Below are 27,184 nucleotides of genomic sequence, written 5' to 3'. Positions count from 1 at the left end.
AGAGCGAGGATCCTATTCAGGGCCACAGCAGCGAGAGAGAGCGAGGATCCTATTCAGGGCCACAGCAGCGAGAGAGAGCGAGGATCCTATTCAGGGCCACAGCAGCGAGAGAGAGCGAGGATCCTATTCAGGGCCACAGCAGCGAGAGAGAGCGAGGATCCTATTCAGGGCCACAGCAGCGAGAGAGAGCGAGGATCCTATTCAGGGCCACAGCAGCGAGAGAGAGCGAGGATCCTATTCAGGGCCACAGCAGCGAGAGAGAGCGAGGATCCTATTCAGGGCCACAGCAGCGAGAGAGAGCGAGGATCCTATTCAGGGCCACAGCAGAGAGAGAGCGAGGATCCTATTCAGGGCCACAGCAGAGAGAGAGCGAGGATCCTATTCAGGGCCACAGCAGAGAGAGAGCGAGGATCCTATTCAGGGCCACAGCAGAGAGAGAGAGGATCCTATTTAGGGCCACAGCAGAGAGAGAGCGGGGATCCTATTTAGGGCCACAGCAGAGAGAGAGCGGGGATCCTATTCAGGGCCACAGCAGAGAGAGAGCGAGGATCCTATTCAGGGCCACAGCAGAGAGAGAGCGAGGATCCTATTCAGGGCCACAGAAGAGAGAGAGCGAGGATCCTATTCAGGGCCACAGCAGAGAGAGAGAGGATCCTATTTAGGGCCACAGCAGAGAGAGAGAGGATCCTATTTAGGGCCACAGCAGAGAGAGCGAGGATCCCATCTTGGTCAAATACGCATTATTTTCTCTCCTAAATAAGACACCATTCCTAAATCTCCGCGATAACACATTCTTCAGGCAATCTAAAAATGACCAAAACCCATCAATGAACACAATTATGACCAGTGGTACATAAAGGTGCTTTGTGATTCTACACAGCACCATCTCTTCAGTACCTATGTGATTCTATACAGCACCATCTATGTGATTCTATACAGCACCATCTCTTCAGTACCTATGTGATTCTATATAGCACCATCTCTTCAGTACAATGTAAGAAGAACTCACCAGCAGTTGGGTAAGTTAAGGGTGACACTTCCCCCTATGGCCTCTCCAAAGGTGATGTACCCTATGGTCCCCAGGCTGATATAGAGGAAGGTGACGATGCCCATTCCCAGATATAGAACCATATTGAAACTCTGAGGCTTCTGCATCTTGTTCTCCAGGGGCAGGACCTGAGACATGGAGAGGAACAACGATAGGTAACACTTCACCTTATACCGATGAAACTACACAGTACTAACTGTAGTAATAACATGTAATTATGTCAGTATTAACATGTAATTAGACAGTAATAATATTTTTGCGGCATATGTTCAACATGAACAGTAATACGTTACCACTCCTATCCCCTCGAAAGCAAAGATGGCTGTTCCAAAGAAGAGAGGGTAGTCTTTGGCATGACCCACCTTCGGCAGGCTGATATGATTTGGGATGTTCTGGAAATCACAGAAAAAAAAAAAAAAAAAATGGTTGAAACAGTAAGGCAATCGAATAAAAATCCATAGCAGTTAACATAATTAGCAGTTCACATAATAGGGCTGTCGTCCAACACGAGCCGCCAGAAGAGCTTCAATGCGCCTTGGCGTAGATTCTACATGCGTCTAGAACTCTGTTGGAGGGATGTGATGCCATTATTTCACACAAAATTCCATAATTTGGTGGTTTGTTGATGCGGTGGAAACCCTGGCAAAGCACACAGCCCCACAGCAGAGAGCCTACTGCTGTAGGTTTTCTGCCATGATAGTATGTGAACACGTCATGAGCATCAATGTTTTTGAAATTATTATTAGTATTATTAGCTATAAAAACTGCAACATTGTGTCTTTCAGCCGGAACCACACCCGTGTGGAAGCGCCTGCTTTCAATATACTTTGTATCCCTCATTTACTCAAGTATTTCCTTTATTTTGTCAGTTACTCTCCATCTGCCCTCAGGATGCATTTTTCTTTCTCACCATTCTGAATGTCTATCGCGTTAAACAGGTCTGCACCTACATCCATACCTCCACATGCGGTCAGAGACGGCCCTAGCCTTTTAGGGGCCCGAACCAACATTTTGTTGGGGCAATTCTACTCATTTTGCCATGGACGGAGAGAAAAATTACAGCTAATTTCTTGCAATTCTACACATTTTGCTGTAGGAAAATTCTTATAGTAACCACGGTTTACCGACCGGGGGCCCTCATTGATCATGATCTCTGATGATCAATGAGGGCCCCCGGTCGGTAGACCGTGATTACTATAAGTTTAGATAGCTGGCTGCTAGACTAACTACAAAATGTTAGCCGTCATTGCCGAATTGAGTGACTGTCAGTGACTGACATAAGAGAAAAACTGCTGAGGCACAACCACATTTCAAAATGGCACCTTGTATATTCTACTATTCTAACTCTCAACAGGAAGTTGAGACCCCGACTGAGTTCCTAGTTACCTATCCCTGGTCTAAAGAATACATTTGGTGTTCTGAAATATGAAGGAAATAGGACACATTTTGAACTCCTATTATACTGGTTCCTCCTTTAAAATGTTGTCATACTGCAGCACACCTTGCAGGCTGCTGCAGCATTGTGTGGCACGTTATTTAAATTGTCAGCCATGTTTTACGTTAGTGCTAGTTTGACCACTAGAGGGCAACTTTGAGAAGCATTTGATAGTCTCCCATATTGGCATTACTAGAGAATTTAAAACCTTTTTTGTAATAACATAGTACATGGGATTGATTAAGAAATTTGGCTAATTAAATTTGATTAATATTATGGTGTTTCTATGCCGAGAAAAACTAAACCCTCAGGGTTTCCGTTAGGATGGAATGGAAAATATGGCGCTGTACAACGTGACGGTCGGGAGTAGGCTACAGCATAAGAGGATTGGAGGATTCTAAGTTAATATCTAAGGGGTATAACATTTCCACACCCTAATTATAGTGTAACCAACTCATTTCGCCTATGGTAGACCTACAGTAGAATTATGTATTTCTGGAGAAACCTAACTTGATCATTTAGCAGACATCACGTTCTTATATTCAGTTAACACATATTTTAAGAATATAATTGAACATGTTTCTGTCTCAATAACATACATACGATATTTTGGATATTATTTCATTTTAAAAAAAAAAAATGGCCAAAATAATATTTGAAAGGCCAAAATATAGCCCTGCTAATAGTCATAATGACACTGTAGAACATGACCATGTGTGTTAGAAAGTAAGCAACAATTTGTTTGCCTTCATTAGACAACTGTTCCAATATTTCAGTAACTCAGTGATATTTATTCCCATAGTAATTAGTTATGGAACCATAACTAAAATCAACATCTGCATTTTGAAAGAATATTTTTATCATTGTTTTATTAACGAAAGCATAAAGATGCTGATGAATAAATACAGTACATTATATGCTTTTACATTTGGATTATTTGTTTCATTTCCCCTTTATTTAACCAGGTAGGCTAGTTGAGAACAAGTTCTCATTTGCAACTGTGACCTGGCCAAGATAAAGCAAAGCAGTTCGACACATACAATACAGAGTTACACATGGAATAAACAAACATACAGTAGAAAAAGTCTATATACAGCATGTGCAAATGAGGTAGGATAAGGGAGGTAAGGCAATAAATAGGCCATGGTGGTGAAGTCATTACAATATAGCAATTAAACACTGGAATGGTAGATGTATGTGCAAGTAGAGATACTGGGGTGCAAAGGAGCAAGATAAATAAATACAGTATGGGGATGAGGTAGTTGGATGGGCTATTTACAGCTGGACTATGTACAGGTGCAGTGATCTGTGAGCTGCTCTGACAGCTGGTGCTTAAAGCTAGTGAGGGAGGTAAGAGTCTCCAGCTTCAGTGATTTTTGCAGTTTGTTCCAGTCATTGGCAGCAGAGAACTGGAAGGAAAGGCAGCCAAAGGAAGAATTGGCTTTGGGGGTGACCAGTGAGATATACCTGCTGGAGTGCGTGCTACGGGTGGGTGCTGCTATGGTGACCAGTGAGCTGAGACTAGGCAGGGCTTTACCTAGCAGAGACTTGTAGATGACCTGGAGCCAGTGGGTTTGGCGACGAGTATGAAGCGAGGGCCTGTCAACGAGAGCGTACAGGTCGCAGTGGTGGGTAGTGTATGGGGCTTTGGTGACAAAACAGATGGCACTGTGATAGACTGCATCCAATTTGTTGAGTAGAGTATTGGAGGCTATTTTATAGATGACATCACCGAAGTCGAGGATCGATAGGATAGTCAGTTTTACGAGGGTATGTTTGGCAGCATGAGTGAAGGATGCTTTGTTGCGAAATAGGAAGCCGATTCTAGATTTAATTTTGGATTGGAGATGCTTAATGTGAGTCTGGAAGGAGAGTTTAGTCTAACCAGACACCTAGTTATTTGTAATAAAGCATTTTGAAGATATAAGCCACCTGCATTTGTTTATTAGGCTACTGTGCAGTCTGACAAGTAAACATAGCCTAAAACACATACTGTAGTAAACATGGGAAAATGCCTAATTCCTTACATAAGGGAGAGCAGGCCATGTCCAGACTTTCTCCGTGACCTCAAGTACCTTCAATAATGGCTGTACTAGAAAATGTGGGAATGCGGGAGACCGGGGTTCAATTCCCCGACGAGGACAGAGTAGGCTGTCCTTGTAAATAAGAATTTGTTCTTAACTGATTCCATATGTGTTATTTCATAGTTGTGATGTCGTCACTATTATTCTGCATTGTAGAAAATAGTAAAAATAAAGAAAAATCCTAGAATGAGTAGGTGTCCAAACTTTTGATTGGTACTTGCTTAATTAATTAGATTAATATTATGGCATTTCTATTAAAAAATAAATATATAATAAAAATAAATAAACTCTGGGTTTCCATTAGGATAGAACGGAAAATTTGGCGCTGTACAACGTGACGGTCGGCAGTACAGTACTGGGCTATTTAGCTAAAGAATCACCATGTGGTGCGGGTAGGGCATGCGAGAGACCGGGATTGAATTCCCCGATGGGGAGGAAGGAGTAGGCTATCCTTGTAAATAAGAATTTGTTCTTAACCGACTTGCCTAGTTGAATAAAGTTAACACTAAGAGCATAACATTTCTGCAACTTAATTTTTATTCTAGTCTAACCAATACCCAAACGGAGATTAAGTGAAAATAAAATTCTAATTGATTTATCAAGACCAGTCCCCATGCTTGTCTCAGAGCAGCGCAAAACGGTGCTAAAACAGTTGTAGGCTTTTGCTTCAAATCCTATTGCTTCTAACTTCAATATGCTCTTTAAATAAATAAGACCTACACCACTTTTAACAGGACATTACTTAACACTAGTGAGACTCGTGTCATCTACGGTAGGCCTACAGTATATCGAAAAATATGACGACACTCCACCAATAATTACATATAGAGGATTGGAGGATTCTAAATTAAAACCAAAAGCCTCCTCATGGGTCTCCCGGTGGCGGCCGGCACGGATATCGAACCCGCATCTGTAGCAAAACATTTTGCACTGCGGGAGCCCCCATCCACTCCGGAGTCCCCATCCACAAAGTATCAAAATACAGAGAGGTGTTGGTAAAGGTATATTGTCCTGCTAATAGCCCATAATGGGCTAGTATAATACTGTACATGGTGTCCAGGTCAGGATAACCAAAACATTTCTTTATTAAAGACTATCAGAAAGAATGTTGGTATCTATTTATTTTGATCCAAAGCCATGAATGAGTGAGTCACTCAGCTTTATGTAGGTGCTGCTATATGACTAACATCAACTTGATAATATATAATGATATTTTGGAGTTTATTTTGTTTTAAATAAAACGAAAGAGCGATTGTAATCTTAATAAAAGCCAAAATAATATTTGTAAATGCCAAAACATGCATTTCTGTTTTCAGAGGGAGAGAAACTCTGGGCCAATTGTGCACGCCCATAAAGGCCAAAATATAGCACTGCTAATAGCCATAATGACACTGTACAACGTGACCATGTGTGTTTAAAAGAGTATTTTCCAGTAAGCAACAATTTGTTTACCTTCATTAGACTACTTTATTCCAATATTTCTGTAATTCACTGATATTTATTCCCATAGTAATTCGTTATGGATTCATAACTAAAACATTTTGAAAGAGTGTTTTTATTTTATTAACAAAAACAAAGATATTGATGAAGAAATACTGTACTACTGTTTTGAGTTAGAAATGTAACACTTCAGAGTACTTAAGCATCATGTTAGTCCCTCCCCTAGAAGACAGTCCTGCAGTACCCACCGTGAAGCAGAAGACAGCCCTGCAGTACCCACCGTGAAGCAGAAGACAGCCCTGCAGTACCCACCGTGAGGTAGAAGGCAGTACCTACCGTGATGCAGAAGACAGTCCTGCAGTACCCACCGTGATGCAGAAGACAGTCCTGCAGTACCCACCGTGATGCAGAAGACAGTCCTGCAGTACCTACCGTGATGCAGAAGACAGTCCTGCAGTACCTACCGTGAAGCAGAAGACAGTCCTGCAGTACCTACCGTGAAGCAGAAGACAGTCCTGCAGTACCTACCGTGAAGCAGAAGACAGTCCTGCAGTACCCACCGTGAAGCAGAAGACAGTCCTGCAGTACCCACCGTGATGCAGAAGACAGCCCTGCAGTACCTACAGTGAAGCAGAAGACAGTCCTGCAGTACCTACCGTGAAGCAGAAGAAGTAGATGAGGACCAGGCTAGTACACATGGCCAGGTTGGCTACCAGAGAGAGGGGGGCCAGGTACTTCAGGTTGCGGGTGAACACTAAGAGTATAACAGCTGGGAGGAAACACAACATGTAGAGACGGGAGTCAAAGCTGGGGACGGCGACAGCCGTCTGGTTGTTGTGGCAGTTCACGGTTGTCCCGTTAGAAGCTTCCACCACCTTAAGGAAGAACGCCACAGAACGATGAACACATGTTAGGGTATCCTTTTCACACTATTGTGGCAACCTAAATTGTACTGTATCTAGCATTTTCTTCACATTACCCTTCCCAGCAAAGTTCAAGCAACTGTGATGATAGGACCGAACAGAGGACCGAACAGTATAGCTGAGTAACGTTATGAGGAGAAGATCACTCCAGGCAGTGATGATAACATCCACACTGCTGGTACCTATATCTGAGTGATAATAACATCCAAACGGCTGGTATCGTGTCCTCTCCACACAGTGATAATAACATCCACACTGCCGTTACTGCTGGAATCTTGTCCACTCCAGTGATGATACCAGAAGTACCAGCAGTTTAAATGTTACCTTGTCCACACCAGTGCTGATAACATCCACACTGCTGTAATCTTGTCCACACCAGTGCTGATAACATCTAAAGTGCTGTTACTCAGGAAGAAGTAAACACCACCTTGGTGAGAAACAGTACTAGCCAAATGTGAACATGACACCATGCTCCCTACCTGTTTGACGTTGTCACTGAGGAAGACGAAGTAGACACAGCAGAAACCCAGCTGGGTGATGATCAGAAACACGTTCACTATCCGCCTGAAGGAAAAGAGGGACAAGGACCCAAATCAACCTCTGTTCTACACATTAGAAGATATGAAACCAAACACTGAGGAACTCTTATTGAATAAGGTCAAATCACAAGTCATAATATATATAAGAATAAAGGGAGTTTGACTGGTTATTAAAGAATACATTTCATGATTCATCACCTTCCTGTAGACACATGCTACTGTAGACACATTCTATATTTACCTCCCCCATATTGAGTGCCTTCTCAGCCACGAGACATTCTCCATACCATACTGCACAGCATCACCATAGTCCAGAAAGGGCTTGTTCAACCTAGAACAGAGGGACAATCACTCAGGGTAAGAGTGCTGACCTAGGATCAGGTCTACCCTGTCCATGGAACCTGACCTAGGATCAGGTCTACCCTGTCCATGGAACCTGACCTAGGATCAGGTCTACCCTGTCCATGGAACCTGACCTAGGACCAGGTCTACCCTGTCCATGGAACCTTAATCATTATGGTCTTAAAGGCTAAACTGAATAATGGGCCCAGAATTCAACTACCATCTAAACACCGCGTCAAAAAAAAAATAAAGACCATACACGGTATTGACCCCATGTTCACTAAACGTGACAGTATTACTTCAGCTGGGGCCTGGTACCTGGTGTGAGGAATCTGACAGAGGTACAGGACAGGTTAATCATGTGTTTAAATCGTCTAATAGAGAACAGGCTTGTGAACCATGGATGTAGAATATCCTACAGAAATGAAATGTAGGGTGCATTCACATCGCGCTCATTAGGTTTGGTTGTATTACAAAATACAATGGTTTTCACTTCTCCTACAAAGGAAACTAACCGCACCTGATCAACAACGTAACTTGCAGTCTGAACACACCCATAAGGATGTTACTAGAACACAGTGGACTGATGACTGGCTCGGTTTGTTTCATTAAAACATCCTGCTTTATCCAATACTAGGCTTGATGGCATAACTGCATTTTGGTGACTATGACTTAGGCTAATCTATGAACTGAACACATTTCACCATTCCAGTTTCCAAGGACAACGTGAGAGATTTCCTCATAGACGTCAAACTCAAAAAAGGAAGCGCACAATGTGAAAGTAATGTACTTCTCTTCTTGATGCTTGACTCAAACGAGTTGCACAACAGTATCCACAACAATAGGATCTGTTTATGGAACAACTGAGGTGTGCTGCAGACAAAAGGTGTGGGAAAGGCTCCACTTACTTTACACTCAGGTGGTGGGAACATGTTACAAGCAGGTTCATACAGTGGACTGCTATTATCCCCATGGCAAACAGACTCAGAGGTCCTAACTGGAAAGGAAGAGAGAAGATATGTGTCACCAGGTGTTGCCCCACTGGGATCCTGCCACCAGGTGTTGCCCCACTGGGATCCTGCCACCAGGTGTTGCCCCACTGGGATCCTGCCACCAGGTGTTGCCCCACTGGGATCCTGCCACCAGGTGTTGCCCCACTGGGATCCTGCCACCAGGTGTTGCCCCACTGGGATCCTGCCACTAGGTGTTGCCCCACTGGGATCCTGCCACTAGGTGTTGCCCCACTGGGATCCTGCCACTAGGTGTTGCCCCACTGGGATCCTGCCACTAGGTGTTGCCCCACTGGGATCCTGCCACTAGGTGTTGCCCCACTGGGATCCTGCCACTAGGTGTTGCCCCACTGGGATCCTGCCACTAGGTGTTGCCCCACTGGGATCCTGCCACTAGGTGTTGCCCCACTGGGATCCTGCCACTAGGTGTTGCCCCACTGGGATCCTGCCACTAGGTGTTGCCCCACTGGGATCCTGCCACTAGGTGTTGCCCCACTGGGATCCTGCCACTAGGTGTTGCCCCACTGGGATCCTGCCACTAGGTGTTGCCCCACTGGGATCCTGCCACTAGGTGTTGCCCCACTGGGATCCTGCCACTAGGTGTTGCCCCACTGGGATCCTGCCACTAGGTGTTGCCCCACTGGGATCCTGCCACTAGGTGTTGCCCCACTGGGATCCTGCCACTAGGTGTTGCCCCACTGGGATCCTGCCACTAGGTGTTGCCCCACTGGGATCCTGCCACTAGGTGTTGCCCCACTGGGATCCTGTCATTCCCTCACTGCACTTGCAGAATAAATGTATTAGCAATGGACATCTAAGGAGCTCTAGAATAGATCAAAGTAAGATAGTTTAAATAATGATCAAGGTTTTGAACAAATACAAGAGAACACTTAAATAAAATGGTGGTTCGGGCAGGGCGACTGTTCTAAGCCTGAGTATTTGGTTATTAAGTTATCAGGAATTATTATTACTTCATTGGTAACTGTTTGCTTACCACAAGGCCTGCGTTCCTGACAGCCAGAGGTAGGCCTAGCAGCCCTGTACCGATGTTCCCCTTCAGGAGGTGGATCAGGGTCTGTAAAAACCTACAACATAACAAATAAAACATGATCAGCGTCAAATCACATCACTCAACACAATAATGGAATCAAACAATTATGAATGCAGGCTCTCTCACACGCTCTCATATAAAATCAGCTCTTTGTATGGTGCCTGAGGAAGGTCTCAGGATGGAAACTGTGCTGCTAGGAACTTACTTTGGAAATAAAAAGCGACTGTTTCAATACAATAGAGTTATGTTCTTTGGCTTTGTATGACCAAGAGCTGGAATGAAGAAAGAATATATGCATGTAACATAACCGTACTTACGAAGTCCCCGTTTGGCCTCCAATTCTCTCGTACTGAGAATCAGGTCCCGGGGGCAGAGGTGGAGTAGGACAAAGAACATCCTCCTCAGAGGTGCTCGCTGATATCCTGGAGAGAACTGGACCTGGGCCTGCAATACGGGGACACACAGTCCGTCTACATTAAGTTGCCATGTAACTACAATGGTGTTACATGGGTAGAAGGGAAACGTCAAATAAATACTTAATTCAACTCCCTCAGTCAGAAGAACGTCTTAATTCTGTCGCTGAGATGACATAACTTCATACTGTAGATAGCAGTCTACTACCCAGAATCCCCACAGAAGGACCAGAGTTCTACTACCCAGAATCCCCACAGAAGGACCAGAGTTCTACCACACAGAAGGACCAGAGTTCTACCACACAGAAGGACCAGAGTTCTACCACACAGAAGGACCAGAGTTCTACCACACAGAAGGACCAGAGTTCTACCACACAGAATCCCCACAGAAGGACCAGAGTTCTACTACACAGAATCCCCACAGAAGGACCAGAGTTCTACCACACAGAATCCCCACAGAAGGACCAGAGTTTTACCACACAGAATCCCCACAGAAGGACCAGAGTTCTAGCCATAAATCTGTCCGTTAGACTGGGCCTTGGCTTGTTGACACAAACAAAGCAGCATGGTTATTGCTGTTAGCTAATGATCTCATGATCGTCCATAAACAAGACACTTTAGGCTACTTCTTCTCATCTAAAGAAAATCACTGAATGGAAAGTATTGAAATACAGATATCCTGCGTATGTGGGAAAATGTGTGATCCTACTCACAGGGTACATGAGTTTCCTGGATATGTTCACGAGGCAAAACGCTGTAGGTAGAAATGTCATGAATAGACCTGATCTCATTCCTACATGTCAGAGAATCATGTTTGCCTTATTGGGATTCTTTGTCCATATGGTTTGTCCATATTTCCATCTACACATTCCACAAGGTTGTGCCCTGTTGAACGCAGCCCAGGGCTCATCATTCTAAAGCTTCTAATCTAGCATCAGGTCTCGTACTAATCTAGCATCAGGTCTCGTACTAATCTAGCATCAGGTCTAGTACTAATCTAGCATCAGGTCTAGTACTAATCTAGCATCAGGTCTCCTCCTGTCCATATTAACGTATACCTTGTGATTTAAAAAAAAGAACTAGATCAGCGCTCCTACTCATATAGAGACACTGATACTAGATGAGCAGTCCTACATTTTATGAATAGAGGTCCTGTTCTGGGCTTCAAAATAAATACCGTCTTGACGATTGTCAGTGTTGGAGGTCATGGTTAGTCCACTGGCGCTGGGTGGATCCTCCTGCTGCCGTCGTCTCGGATTCCTCCTCCAGAGCCACTGTGGTAAGGAAAATGTAATGGTAGTGAATTCCATGTTATACTAGGTTACCAGATCTCAAAAGAATGAGCAGTGTTCTTATCTGGAGAAACACAGAACTGCTGGAGTTGAGGCTGTCAGAAATGCTGACAGCAACTAGTTATTACTGCACAGTAGTGTCGTCACGATAAACATTTTATACTAAACTAAAATATAAAGTGTTGGTCCCATTGTTTCATGAGCTGAAATGAAAATATCCCAGAAATGTTCCATGTGCACAAAAACCTTCTCGCTCAAATTGTGTGCTGTGGTGGTTAATGTTTGTATTACCAAATGAGGAGAGTCAAACTTCACACAGTCAGAGTTATACTTAAACTACATCTTTAATAATAAGAGCTTTGCAATAGCAATGACTTTCAATGATGCACCATTTCTAATGAACCGTTGAAAGTGACCACACAATGGCTACTGAGATCTTTTATAACCAAGATACACCCCTTTCAACCTACATGATGAACAACAGATACATAGAATGGTCACAAGGTTAAGTTAAGTTTTGTATGAAAGGCATCTATTATACATAGCAGACAGCATCTGCTGTGTCAACAGTTTTCATTGTGTAGACCAGTGTCTGGTCCTCCTACTCCAAACTGGAACCGTCTCTTCCTGGTACGGTATAGAACAGAACCATTAGCTCATGTCCTCTGGAATACTCTTTAGGCTTTATTACCCAAAGACATCATGAATCTCCTCTGTCAGTGTTCTCATAGAGGCCCATCCTCAGTAGAACACACACAAAATAGTTAACAGAATACTCTAGGTCTGTCGAATAAAACAACCATTATAATGCAATACAAGCATTATAACATAAACTTGCAATTTCCACGACAGTGCACACAATTATTTATTTATTTTATTTCACCAGGTAGGCTAGTTGAGAACAAGTTCTCATTTACAACCTGGCCAAGAAAGCAAAGCGACACAAACAACACATAGTTACATGGAATAAACAAGCGTACAGTCAATAACTCACAAAAAAAAATCTATATACAGTGTGTGCAAATGGCATGGAGGAGGCATGGCAATAAATAGGCCATAGTAGCAAAGTAATTACAATTTAGCGTCCCACCTCGACAACAGCCAGTGAAATTGCAGGGCGCCAAATTCAAAACAGAAATCCCATAATTAAAATTCCTCTAACATACAAGTATTATACACCATTTTATAGATAAACTTCTTGTTAATCCAACCACAGTGTCCGATTTCAAAAAGGCTTTACGGCGAAAGCACACCATGCGATTATGTTAGGTCAGCGCCTAGCCACAGAAAACCCTACAGCCATTTTCCAACCAAGGAGAGGGCTCACAAAAGTCAGAAATAGCGATTAAATGAATCACTAACCTTTGATGATCTTCATCAGATGGCACTCACAGGACTTCATGTTACACAATAAATGTTTGTTTTGTTCGAAAATGTCCCGCTTTATGTCCAAAAACCTCAGTTGAAATTGGCGTGTTATGTTCAGTAATCATTGTCTCAAACAAACATCCGGTGAAATTTCAGAGAGCCACATCAAATTACAGAAATACTCATCATAAACATTGATGAAAGATACAAGTTTTATACACAGGATTAAAGATAAACGTCTTGTTAATCCAGCCGCTGTGTTAGATTTCAAAAAGGCTTTACGGCAAAAGCACACCATGCGATTATGTTAGGTCAGCGCCTAGCCACAGAAAACCATTTTCCAACCAAGGAGGTGTCACAAAAGTCAGAAATAGCGTTAAAATTAATCACTTACCTTTCATGATCTTCATCTGGTGGCACTCCCAGGACTCCATGTTACACAATAAATGTTTGTTTTGTTCGATAATGTCCCTCTTTAGGTCCAAAAACCTCAATTTTGTTGGTGCGTTTAGATCAGTAATCCAAAAGGTACAAAGCACGCGCTCAACATCGAGACAAAAAGTCCAAAAAGTAAAGTAAAAGTTCGTAGAAACATGTCAAACGATGTTTAAAAATCAATCCTCAGGTTGTTTTGTCATAAATAATATTTCAACGGGACAAAAGCTTCGTCAATAGAAAAGGAGAAACAAGAAAGGCGCGCTCCCGATCACGCGGTGAACTCATGTCTGGAAATTTCCACTGTCCACTCATTGAAAGTGCTGTATCTCCCTCATTTTTCAGATTAAAAGCCTGAAACAATGCCTAAAGACTGGCCACATGTAGAAGAAGCCATAGAGATCGTGAACTGGGTCCTAAGTCTTTGTATGGTGCATAGGCTTGCAATGGAAAAACAGCCTTTCAAAATAATAGTACTTCCTGGACAGATTTTCGCCTGCCATATCAGTTATGTTATACTCGCAGACATTGTTTTAACTGTTTTGGAAATCTATCCAAATCTACTATTTATATGCATATCCTAGCTTCTGGGCCTGAGTAGAAGGCAGTTTAATTTGGGCATACTTTTCATCCAAAATTCCAAATGCTGCCCCCTACCCCAGTGAAGTTAACACTGGAGTGATAGATGAGCAGATGATGGTGTGTAAGTAGTGATACTGGTGTGCAAAAGAGCAGAAAAGTAAATAAAAACAATATGGGGATGAGGTAGGTAGATTGGGTGGGCTATTTACAGATGGACTATGTACAGCCGCAGCGATCGGTTAGCTGCTCAGATAGCTGATGCTTAAAGTTAGTGACGGAAATGTAAGTCTCCAGCTTCAGCGATTTTTGCAATTCGTTCCAGTCATTGGCAGCAGAGAACTGGAAGGAAAGGCAGCCAAAGGAGGTGTTGGCTTTGGGGATGACCAGTGAGAGATACCTGCTGGAGCGCGTGCTACGGGTGGGTGTTGTTATCGTGACCAGTGAGCTGAGATAAGGCAGAGCTTTACCTAGCATAGACTTGTAGATGACCTGGAGCCAGTGGGTCTGGCGACGAATATGTAGCGAAGGCCAGCCGACTAGAGCATACAGGTCGCAGTGGTGGGTGATATAAGGCGCTTTGGTCACAAAACGGATGGCACTGTGATAGCAAATTGGATGTAGTCTGAGTAGAGTATTGGAAGCTATTTTGTAGATGACATCGAAGTCGAGGATCGGCAGGATGGTCAGTTTTAGCAGGGTAAGTTTGGCGGCGTGAGTGAAGGAGGCTTTGTTGCGAAATAGAAAGCCGATTCTACATTTGATTTTGGATTGGAGATGTTTGATATGAGTCTGGAAGGAGAGTTTACAGTCTAGCCAGACACCTAGGTATTTGTAGTTGTCCACGTATTCTAGGTCAGAACCGTCCAGAGTAGTGATGCTAGTCGGGCGGGCAGCGAACGGTTGAAAAGCATGCATTTGGTTTTGCTAGCGTTTAAGAGCAATTGGAGGCCACGGAAGGAGTGTTGTATGGCATTGAAGCTTGTTTGGAGGTTAGTTAACACAGTGTCCAAAGAAGGGCCAGATGTATACAGAATGGTATCGTCTGCGTAGAGGTGGATCAGGGAATCACCCGCAGCAAGAGCGACATCGTAGATATATACAGACAAAAGAGTCGGCCCGAGAATTGAACCCTGTGGTACCCCCATAGAGACTGCTAGAGGTCCGGACAACAGGCCCTCCGATTTGACACACTGAACTATCTGCGAAGTAGTTGGTGAACCAGGCAAGGCAGTCATTTGAGAAACCAAGGCTATTGAGTCTGCCAATAAGAATACGGTGATTGACAGAGTCGAAAGCCTTGGCCAGGTCGATGAAGAAGGCTGCACCGTACTGTCTTTTATCGATGGTGGTTATGATAATTTGTTTACATCCCTAGTGAGCATTCTCCTTTGCCAAGATAATTCCATCCCCCTGACAGGTGTGGTATATCTAGAAGCTGATTAACCAGCATGATCGTTACTCAGGTGCATCTTGTGCTGGGGACAATAAAAGGCCACTAAAATAAGCAGTTTTTTCCGACAATGCCACAGATGTCTCAAGTTGAGGGAGCATGCAATTGGCATGCTCACAGCCGGAATGTCCAATAGAGCTGTTGCCAGAAATTCTCTACCATAAGCCGCCTCCAACGTCATTTTAGAGAATTTGGCAGTACGTCCACCCGCACCCAGACAGCTGCTGAAACTGGGGGTTTGCACAACCAAAGAATTTCTGCACAAACTGTCAGAAACCGTCTCAGGGATGCGCATCTGCGTGCTCGTCACCCTCACCAGGGTCTTGACCTGACTGCAGTTCAGTGTCGTAACCGACGTCAGTGGGCAACTGCTCACCTTTGATGGCCACTGGCACGCTGGAGAAGTGTGGTCTTCACAAATGAATCCCAGGTTTCAACTGTACCGGGCAGATAGCAGACGTCGTGTGGGCGGGCGGTTTGCTGATGTCAACGTTGTTAACAGAGAATCCCATCGGAGGGGTTATGGTATGGGTCTGGCATAAGCTACGGACAACGAACACAAATGCATTTTATCGATGGTAATTTGAATGCACAGAGATACCATGACGAGATCCTGAGGCCATTTTCATGCCATTCATCCGCCGCCATCATCACCTCATGTTTCAGCATGATAATGCACAGCCCCATAATGCTGTACACAATTCCTTGAAGCTGAAAATGTCTTAGTTCCTCCATGGCCTGCATACTCACGATACATGGTCACCCATTGTGCATGTTTGGGATGCTCTGGATTGACGTGTACAACAGCGTGTTCCAGTTCCCCCCAATATCCAGAAACTTCGCACAGCCATTCAAGAGTGGGACAACATTTCACAGGCCACAATCAACAGCCTGATCAACTCTATGTGAAGGAGATGTGTCACGATGCATGGGGCAAAATGGTGGTCACCCCAGATCCTGACTTTTTTTTTTAAGGTATCTGTGACCAACAGATAGCATATCTGTATTCCCAGTGATGTGAAATCTGTATATTAGGGCCTAATGAATTTATTTAAATTGACTGATTTCATTATATGAACTGTAATTCAATAAAATCGTTGCATGTTGGGTTTTATATTTTTGTTCAGTGTACTAATGATACCAGGCCAAGTATCGCGATACCGGTCACGCAAATTCACACTTTTACTCAATGCAACATATTGAATTTAACTTCACACTGGTCAGTGAATAATAGAATCCTGCATAGAATGGCTGACTGGTGCAGTCTACTCAGACTGGTCTGTGCTCTTGGTTATAACAGGCGATGAAATGATACAAAATGTATCAATATTGCTCCTCTGAAAGCCAACAGAAGACTCATCAGGGTCTGCATCCCAGCTACCATGCAACACTGATGCACTTCATTCTTGTTTAATGAAAAGCGATTTACAAATTCAATAAATTATTATTACTACTATTGTTATAATTATTCTGCCTAATGTGAGTGATATTTGAAATTTCAATACTAAAAAAAGAACAAAAACATTAAATATTTTAAAATATGCAGATTAGTACAAAAATAATGAACTTCTTACCCTGGTCTTTGGGAGTTGAATGTGGATTAATCAACAAAAAGGTGGTGCGTCTCTCCAGTCAGATGATGATATTGATGTTATGATCACTATGCTATAAGAGATCACAAAAGGTATCTTCTTTTTACCCTGGAAAAATGTATTTTAAGAGTCCAGAAACTAGGCTTCATCATCATCATCATCTCATTTCCTTATTTGGGTATGAAACTTTAACTTATATCCAAAAGAAGATCTGTTCACTCTAAGATGCCCACCACCAACCACTTCCTCTGTTTACCTACTGTGTGTGTGAGAACCACCTTTACAGAAACCATCTCTCAGAGAAACAAAAAGGAAACCGGATATAGCCTCTCTCTCTAAACCCTGAGAAAAGTATGTGATTGTAAACCAGATATGGCCTATGAGAGATGGTTTCTGAGGGTTTGTGTTGTGTAGACTGGAGAGAGACACACAGACACTTTCTTTTCAGCATAAGGGTTGTTCCACAAACAGATTGTTTTACGTCCCTTTGATATTGTAAGTAGAGGCAAGCAGTTTTCTTTGCTGTAAAGCTGCAAGGATGCCTGAGTGAGGGCTGGTAGGCAATGTGGCTGCCTGCTGGCTGATTACAGCTGCCACACGTGATATAAGCATGAAAGTGAATTGGTTATTATTGGACCGGCGCATACAAGAGACTAGAGGTTGTTGCTGAAATCCAACTGAATTTCTAAACCAAACTGACTTTAATAACATATTATACCAGACACCAGCAGGTTCTTTAGATGGGTAAGGCTGAAACAGTTGGTAGTATCATCTGAAACAGTAGTACGGTATTCTAAAATGTTTGGTATCGTGACGTTTTGGTACCGTGATATTACCATTGTAGTGGTTTACCATGCAACACTATTGCAAAGCCAGATGCTGACAGCAACTAGTTCAATGATATTACTGAACAGTCAGAGAAGCTGACTGCCGCTGCTGAACAACCTTGAAATGACCATTGCTGTTCTGAAAAAGCAACGAGGCTGGCTACATTCTGTTCTCCTGTTCTGAAAAAGCAACGAGGCTGGCTACATTCTGTTCTCCTCTTCTGAAAAAGCAACGAGGCTGGCTACATTCTGTTCTCCTGTTCTGAAAAAGCAACGAGGCAGGCTACATTCTGTTCTCCTAAAAAAGTGTGACTTCTGATATTTTGTTGTCTCTCTCATGTGACAACATTCCAGGGCTTGGTTTTAACTTCAAGTTCTTTGTCAACACATGTAGGGCTATGTACATACATCAGTTCCCTCCCTCAGGGGAGTGGTGGACAGGAAGTTATTAGCAGCACAACGTGCTACCATGTGTGATGAAGAACAACTTAGACAAGTAGTAAGTAGTCAAGTGACTTTTTAAAATTGGCTATTAAACCTAAATCAATATTTTTTTTATAGACAATCAAGTACAGTTCTTTTTTTGTTCCTGGTTGGAGGAACATAGAAAATGATCTTGCATTGAAGATACATAGCTAGGAGATGATACCCTTCTTAGCTAGGACACTATATTCATAGATGCAACCTTGTGACCTCTCACCTATCGGTCATGAAGCAATACTATTTGCTGAATGTTGTCAGTAATTATTTACTTTGTTGCAGGTTATGATGAAATGCAAATAAGAAAGTCACTTCTGACGTGGAAACTGCACAGTTCTACAGATGATGCAATTAAAACACAGAACTGGACCTTATAGACTCCCAGTCATACAGACAGTTTAGAGGTTCAGCTCTGGGCTAGACTCAACATATACACAAAAGTATGTGGACACCCCATCAAATTAGTGGAGTCGGCTATTTCAGCAACACCCTTTGCTGACAGGTGTATAAAAAAAAAAACGAGCACACCGCCATGAAATCTCCATAGACAAACATTGGCAGTAGAACGGCCTTACTGAAGAGCTCAGTGACATTCAACGAGGCACTGTCATATGATGCCACCTTTCCAACGCCTAGGAGCAACAATGGCTGAGCCGCGAAGTGGTAGGCCACACAAGCTCACAGAACAGGACTGTCGAGTGCTGAAGTGCGTAGCGTGTAAAAATCGTCTGTCCTCAATTGCAACACTCACTGCCGAGTTCCAAACTGCCTCTGGAAGTAACGTCAGCACAAGAACTATTCGTTGGAAGCTTCATGAAATGCGTTTCCATGGCCGAGCAGCCGCACACAGGGCTAAGATCACCATGCGCAATGCCAAGCGTCGACTGGACTGGTATAAAGCTCGCCGCCATTGGACTCTGGAGCAGTAGTAATGTGTTCTCTTGCGTGACAATCACGCTTCACCATCTGGCAGTCCGACGGACGAATCTGGGTTTGGTGGATGCCAGGAGAACGCTACCTGCACCAATGCATAGTAGTGCCAACTGTAAAGTTTGGTGGAAGAGGAATAATGGTTTGGGCCCCTTATTTAAAGTGAAGGGAACGCTATAGTATAGAATGACATTCTGGACGATTCTGTGCTTCCAACTTTGTGGCAATAGTTTGAGGAAGGCCCTTTCCTGTTTCAACATGACAATGCCACCGCACACAAAGCGAGGCCCATACAGAAATGGTTTGTCGAGATCAGTGTGGAAGAACTTGACTGGCCTGCACAGAGCCCTGACTTCAACCCCATCAAACACCTTTGGGATAAATTGGAACGCCAAATGCGAGCCAGGCCTAATCGCCCAACATCACCTCAGTAATGCTCTTGTGGCTGAATGGAAGCAAGCCCCCGCAGCAATGTTCCTACATCTAGTGGAAAGCCTTCCCAGAAGAGTGGAGGCTGTTATAGCAGCAAAAATATTAATGCCCATGATTTTGGAATGAGATGTTCAACAAGCAGGTGTATTTTGGATAGATTTAGGCGAGAGTGAAACCTCTTGCCTTGCCTCTTCTTCTCTGATACTATGCATGCCTACAAGTAACATACATTTTTCATTAAACCTGTTTGGGATAGGGGGCAGTATTTTCACGGCCGGATAAAAAAAAAAACGTACCCAATTTAATCTGGTTACTACTCCTGCCCAGAAACTAGAACATGCATATAATTAGTAGATTTGGATAGAAACCACTAACGTTTCTAAAACTGTTTGAATGGTGTCTGAGTATAACAGAACTCATATGGCAGGCCAAAACCTGAGAAGATTCTATACAGGAAGTGCCCTGTCTGACAATTTGTTCTCCTTCTAGGGCATCTCTATCAAAAATACAGCATCTCTGCTGTAACGTGACATTTTCTAAGGCTTCCATTGGCTCTAGGAAGGTGCCAGAAAGTGGAATGAGAGCTCTCCAGCCTCTGGGCGAAAAACAGCAGGGGTTTTTGTGAGTGGTCCTGCTGAGAACAATGACACTGAGGCGCGCATGCACGAGACGACTCCATGTTTTTCTTTCAGTGTTTGAATGAACACAACGTCACCCGGTTGGAATATTATCGCTATTTTACAAGAAAAATAGCATAAAAATTTATTAAAAATAGCATAAAAATTTATTTTAAACAGCATTTGACATGCTTCGAAGTACGGTAATGGAATTATTTTGTCACAAAATGCACCCGCGCATCACCCTTCGGATAGTGACCTGAACGCACGAACAAAATGGAGCTATTTGGATATAATTATGGATTATTTCGAACCAAAACAACATTTGTTGTTGAAGTAGATGTCCTGGGAGTGCATTCTGACGAAGAACAGCAAAGGTAATCAAATTTTCTTATAGTAAATCTGAGTTTGGTGAGGGCCAAACTTGGTGGGTGTCAAATTAGCTAGCCGTGATATGTACTCAGAATATTGCAAAATGTGCTTTCCCCGAACAGCTATTTTAAAATCTGACACCACGATTGCATAAAGGAGTTCTGTAACAATTATTTTAAGAATTATAGATATGTTTTTTGTGAACGTTTATCGTGAGTAATTTAGTAAATTCACCGTAAGTTTGCGGTGGGTATGGTAGTTCTGAAGATCACATGCTAATGTAAAAAGCTGGTTTTTGATATAAATATGAACTTGATTGAACAAAACATACAATACAAGCATAACATAATGTCCTAGGAGTGTCATCTGATGAAAATCAAAGGTTAGTGCTGCATTTAGCTGTGGTTTTGTTTTTTGTGACATATGCTTGCTTTGAAAATGGCTGTGTGAATATTTTTGGGAGGGTACTCTCCTGACATAATCTAAATGTTTTGCTTTCGCTGTAAAGCCTTTTTGAAATCGGACAGTGTGGTTAGATTAACGAGAGTCTTGTCTTTAAAATGGTGTAAAATAGTAATATGTTTGAGAAATTGAAGTTATAGCATTTGAGGTATTTGTATTTCGCGCCACGCTATACCATTGGATATTGGTGAGGCGATCCGCTAGCGGAACGTCTGTCCCTAACAGGTTTTAAGAGCTTAAATGGAAACATGCAACAATAACAAGTGTATCGTCTTACAGTTCAAAAGGCTATAGCCTGTTATTGAACATGCAACTCCTGTAATGAAGCCGCTAATAAAACGTCATTTTCAAACATTTACCAAAATGCAATTCTCGGAAAACACCCTTCTTAACCTAATGCGAGCAGTTGCAATAGATTAAAATCTCCGTTAGAATTTTAGAAAGAGGGGAAATATAATAGAAACAGCTAGCATGGGTTGCTAATATGACTAGGATTGAGCCTTTGGCTTCTGGGCAACGAAAGAACAGTACAAAAAAAAAAGTTAAAAATAAAAGTAACAAATAACTAAAGAGCTTCAATAAAATAACAATAGCGAGGCTATATACAGGGGGTACCGGTACAGTCAATGAGCGGGGGCACCGGTTAGTCGAAGTAATATGTACAGTTGATGTCAGGAGTTAGCCAAATACATTTAAACTCAGTTTCACAATTCCTGACATTTAATCCTAGTAATAAATCCCTGTCTTAGGTCAGTTAGGATCACCACTTTGTTAAAATAATGTGAAATGTCAGAATAATAGTGGAGAATGATTTATTTCAGCTTTTATTTCTTTCATCACATTCCCAGTGGGTCAGAAGTTTACATACACTCAATTAGTATTTGGTAGCATTGCCATTAAATTGTTTAACTTGGGTCAAACGTTTCAGGTAGCCTTCCACAAGCTTCCCACAATAAGTTGGGTGAATTTTGGCCCATTCCTCCTGACAGAGCTGGTGTAACTGAGTCAGGTTTGTAGGCCTCCTTGCTTGCACACGCTTTTTCAGTTCTGCCCACAAATGTTCCATAGGATTGAGGTCTGGCTTTGTGATGGCCACTCCAATACCTTGACTTTGTTGTCCTTAAGCCATTGCCACAACTTTGTAAGTATGCTTGGGGTCATTGTCCATTTGGAAAACCCATTTGCGATCAAGCTTTAACTTCCTGACTCATGTCTTGAGATATTGCTTCAATATAGCCACAATTTTCCATCCTCATTATGCTATCTATTTTGTGAAGTGCACCAGTCCCCTCCTGCAGTAAAGCAGCCCCACAACATGCTGCCACCCTCGTGCTTCACGGTTGGGATGGTGTTCTTCGGCTTGCAAGCATCCCCCTTTTTCCTCCAAACATAACAATAGTCATTATAGCCAAACAGTTCTATTTGTGTTTCATCAGACCAGAGGACATTTCTCCAAAAAGTACAATCTTTGTCCCCATGTGCAGTTGCAAATCGTAGTCTGACTTTTTTTAATGGTGGTTTTGGAGAAGTGGCTTCTTCCTTGCTGAGCGGCCTTTCAGGTTATGTCGATATAGGACTCGTTTTACTGTGGATATAGATACTTTTGTACCCGTTTCCTCCAGCAACTTCACAAGGTCCTTTGCGGTTGTTCTGGGATTGATTTGCCCTTTTCGCACCAAAGTACGTTCATCTCCAGGAGACAGAACGCATCTCCTTCCTGAGCGGTATGACGGCTGCGTGGTCCCATGGTGTTTATACTTGCGTACTATTGTTTGTACAGATGAACGTGGTACCTTCAGGCATTTGGAAATTGCTACCAAGGATGAACCAGACTTTTTCTGAGGTCTTGGCTGATTTCTTTTGATTTTCCCATGATGTCAAGCAAAGAGGCACTGAGTTTGAAGGTAGGCCTTGAAATACATCCACAGGTACACCTCCAATTGACTCAAATGATGTCAATTAGCCTATCAGAAGCTTCTAAAGCCATGACATCATTTTCTGGAATTTTCCAAGCTGTTTAAAAGGCACAGTCAACTTAGTGTATGTAAACTTCTGACCCACTGGAATTGTGATACAATGCAAAGTAGATGTCCTAACAGACTTGCCAAAACTATCGTTTGTTAACAAGAAATTTGTGGAGTGGTTGAAAAACGAGTTTTAATGACTCCAAGTGTATGTAAACTTCCGACTTCAACTGTAGGTAGAGATAAAGTGACTATGCAAAGATAATAAACAGAGGTAGCAGTAGCGTAAAGAGGGGGGGAATGCAAATAGTCTGGGTAGCCATTTGATTAGCTGTTCAGGAAGGAGTCTTATGGCTTGGGGGGGGGGTAGAAGCTGTTAAGAAGTCTTTTTGACCTAGACTTGGCGCTCCGGTACTGCTTGCTGTGCGGTAGCAGAGAGAACAGTCTATGACTACAGTGACTGAGACTGACAATTTTAGGGCCTTCCTCCAATTAAGAAATAAAAATAGCTCCTTTTAAATTGTGGCCAACAAACTTTAAATCACAATTACATTTAGAATTGTTATTTGTTGCGCTATGACTGGGCTGACAAAAGCAGGTTACACTACTGTAGCCTATAGACTTTTTGAAGAGCTACTTCCACGCTGTCTGATAGGTGGAAGACTATTCCTCTCCTCTAACTAGTCTGTCTGCCAGGTGATATTCCTCTAACTAGTCTGTCTGACAGGTGATAGTCCTCTAACTAGTCTCTGTCTGCTGTCTGACAGGTGGTATTCTTCTAAAGCCTCGAGGCTACAATCCCGCTAATGGGATTGGTTGGACAACAACCAGTGAGATAGCACGGCACAATATTCAAAACAAAATAATCTCAAAATTAAAATATTATACGGCATTTTAAAGATATTCAACTCGTTAATCCAATCACATTGTCTTATTTCAAAAAGGCTTTACGGTGAAAGAAAAACATTATTTTAGCATAGCACCTCAGCAAAGAAAAAAAAAAAGGCATTTTCCAAGCACGATAGCATCACAAAACCAGATATACAGCTAAAATGAAGCACTAACCTTTGACAATCTTCATCAGATGACACTCCTAGGACATCATGTTAGACAATACATGCATTTTCTGTTCGATCAATTATATATTTATATCCAAAAACCCAATTTTTTACATTGGCGCGTGGCGTTCAGAAAATGTTTTCTCCCCATAGCTGCCGGTGAATAGGCACATTTAATTTACAGAAGAACTCATAAACGTTGAACATTTTTATAACAATTATTTAAAGAATTAGAGATAATCTACTCCTTTATGCAACCCCTTTGTCAGATTTCAAAGTAACGTTACGGAAAAAGCAACATTGTTCAATATTCTGAGTACAGAACTTAGCCTTCAATGCTAAGCTATACAGTTAGCCTACAACCACGGCGTCGACAAATCTCAACAATATGTTCGAAATATTTACTTACCTTTGCTGATCTTCGGCGGAATGCAGTAGCGGAATGCAGTAGCCATTCATCCCAGAGGAAAAATAAAAAGACGATGATGTCACGCATCATAAGACACCTCTCCTCAGACTGACCAATGATTGACTGAGCCAAAATGATCTGCCCGGTAACAGATGACGGTTGAAACCTGTTCATAAAGATTGTTGACAGCCAATGGAAGAGTTAGGAGGTGTAAGGTAAATCCTATGTCACTGTAGTTTTCCAAGAGATTCTAAACAAAAACTACATTTCTAAATTCTCCCACTTCCTGATTAAATTTTTCTCAGGTTTTTTGCCTGCCATATGAGTTCTGTTATACTCACAAACACCATTCAAACAATTTTAGAAACTTCAGAGTGTTTTCTATTCAAATTTACTAATAATATGCATATTCAATTTTCTGGGCCAGAGTAGTAACCGGTTTAAATAAGGTACGTTTTTCATCCGGCCGTGAAAATACTGCCCCCTAGCCCCTAGAGGCTAACTAGTCTCTGTCTGACAGGTGGTATTCCTCTAACTAGTCTCTGTATGCCAGGTGATATTCCTCTAACTAGTCTCTGACTGACAGGTGATATTCCTCTAACTAGTCTCTGTACTGCCAGGTGATATTCCTCTAACTAGTCTCTGACTGACAGGTGATATTCCTCTAACTAGTCTCTGACTGACAGGTGATATTCCTCTAACTAGTCTCTGTATGCTGTCTGACAGGTGATATTCCTCTAACTAGTCTGTCTGACAGGTGGTATTCCTCTCCTCTAACTAGTCTTCGTATGCTGACTGACAGGTGGTATTCCTCTAACTAGTCTGTCTGCTGTCTGACAGGTGATATTCCTCTAACTAGTCTCTGTCTGACAGGTGGTATTCCTCTGGAACTCTATTCCATAAGAAATTGTCAGGTTGATGTTTATTGTAATAACTCTTGCCCTGGAAGCAGAACTGAACGGTTTCTTCTAGATGTGCCAACTGCAAAGCAAAAATGGTCTATATTGTAAAAACTCATGAAATTATATTTTTGGTCTTAATTTGAGGTTAGGCATTAGAGCTAGCAGTGTAGTTCATGTTTAGGTATAAAATCTGATTTTATGACAACTCTGCAGAGCTGCCTCCAAGGCAAGACTCATGACAATAAATGACAACCTGCGTTTTGTTCATGGTGGTGGAGAATGCCGTCTCGGGTGCTGCTCCAGAATCTCCCAAATGTGTTCAACTAGGTTGAGAGTAGAGCTGGGTGATATGGCCTAATAATATATTTTTGTTTTTCTAATTTAGAGGCGATTTACAAGATCTCTTTTTGTATGTTCTCTCTAAATAAGCTTTGTTATACAATGAAAAAAGGTCAAATATAATGCATTTCAAACAGTCAGCGAAATTCTAATGAATTCAGGGCTTGTGAAGTAATACCTAGGCTAAATATTAGCCTTCCACAACCTTAAGACCCAATAATATGGAACCCTGACCTGTTCACCGGACGTGCTTGTTGCACCCTCGACAACTACTATGATTATTATTATTTGACCATGCTGGTCATTTATGAACATTTTAACATTTTGACCATGTTCTGTTATAATATCCACCCTGCACAGCCAGAAGAGGACTGGCCACCCCTCATAGCCTGGTTCCTCTCTAGGTTTCTTCCTAGGTTTTTGGCCTTTCTAGGGAGTTTTTCCTAGGGAGTTTTTCCTAGCCACCGTGCTTCTTTCACATGCTTTGCTTGCTGTTTGGGGTTTCAGGCTGGGTTTCTGTACAGCACTTTGAGAATATCAGCTGATGTACGAAGGGCTATATAAAAATAAATTTGATTTGATTTGATTTGAATAATAAAATAATTAAATTATCAAAATAGTTCAACCTGCATTTTTGCAATAATTACTAATCTCACTTTCAAGTCTATGAAAATGCCCTTTATGTTATAAATTTAACCAGAATCATGCATAATGGACACTCACTAATTTCTTATAGCAGGCATTATAGAAAACTAACACAGATCTCATAAACACCCTCTCAAAAACAAGCCCCATTTCTAACAAGTAGCCAGCTAATCTTTATATTTCAAGTTTAACCAACTTGGATCTATTTGCTAGTTAACCAGGAAGAACAGTTGAATTATGGCCACCCTTCTGGCCATCTCCAACTGTTTGAACAAAATGCTAACCTGTCCACTTTGTTCAGATGTTGAAATCAAGTGGCCTACCACATTTCTCAGAATGATAACGAGTAGCCAAATCCTTAAATAAAACTGTGCTTACAGCACATTTCTAAAAATAGACTAGACAGCTAGGATAACAGTCTTTGGCTAAAATGCTGCTAGCGGTACATGTTACCTCAATGCTGTGCAAGACAAACTGAGGATTCATTTTCCAGAATCAATGTTCATGGATAGGCCCGTTGTAGTAGTGTTTGCTCTGCACATAATTTGAGGAGTTGAGACTTAAAAAAGGCTATCAGTAGAAAGGTCAACTCCTCCTCCATTACAGTAAAATTATTTCTCAAGGGTGGGACTAAAAATAAACTAATAAGAAGGACTAATGGAAAATATATACATGTTCTGAACCTTTTTGAAACATCACAGTTAAAATCAAAACTGGATGGTCTTCAGAGATGGGAGGGGTTG

The 27,184-nt window shown here is 42.2% G+C and overlaps 1 protein-coding gene across 2 annotated transcripts in view; it reads right to left on the bottom strand.

Moving 5' to 3' along the window:
- Positions 1-27,184, bottom strand: part of LOC106604190 (proton-coupled amino acid transporter 1) — a 41,043-nt gene that overhangs the window by 12,364 nt on the left and 1,495 nt on the right. The window contains exons 2-11 of one of the 2 annotated variants that reach the window (XM_045717868.2): positions 16,987-17,077; positions 11,463-11,559; positions 10,190-10,316; positions 9,816-9,906; positions 8,720-8,808; positions 7,711-7,800; positions 7,410-7,494; positions 6,664-6,882; positions 1,342-1,440; positions 1,010-1,176 (exon numbers count right to left, since the gene is read on the bottom strand). In XM_045717868.2, coding sequence (XP_045573824.1) covers positions 1,010-1,176; positions 1,342-1,440; positions 6,664-6,882; positions 7,410-7,494; positions 7,711-7,800; positions 8,720-8,808; positions 9,816-9,906; positions 10,190-10,316; positions 11,463-11,493 — 998 coding nt within the window. In that variant the 5' untranslated portion in view covers positions 11,494-11,559; positions 16,987-17,077. The remainder of the gene's footprint in view (positions 1-1,009; positions 1,177-1,341; positions 1,441-6,663; positions 6,883-7,409; positions 7,495-7,710; positions 7,801-8,719; positions 8,809-9,815; positions 9,907-10,189; positions 10,317-11,462; positions 11,560-16,986; positions 17,078-27,184) is intronic. The other variant, XM_045717866.2, reaches the window with a different exon arrangement.

Source organism: Salmo salar, chromosome 05 (assembly GCF_965601325.2).
Source record: "Salmo salar chromosome 05, fSalSal1, whole genome shotgun sequence".
Classification (NCBI taxonomy): Eukaryota; Metazoa; Chordata; class Actinopteri; order Salmoniformes; family Salmonidae; genus Salmo; species Salmo salar.
This window is presented reverse-complemented; position numbering and strand designations above follow the sequence as displayed.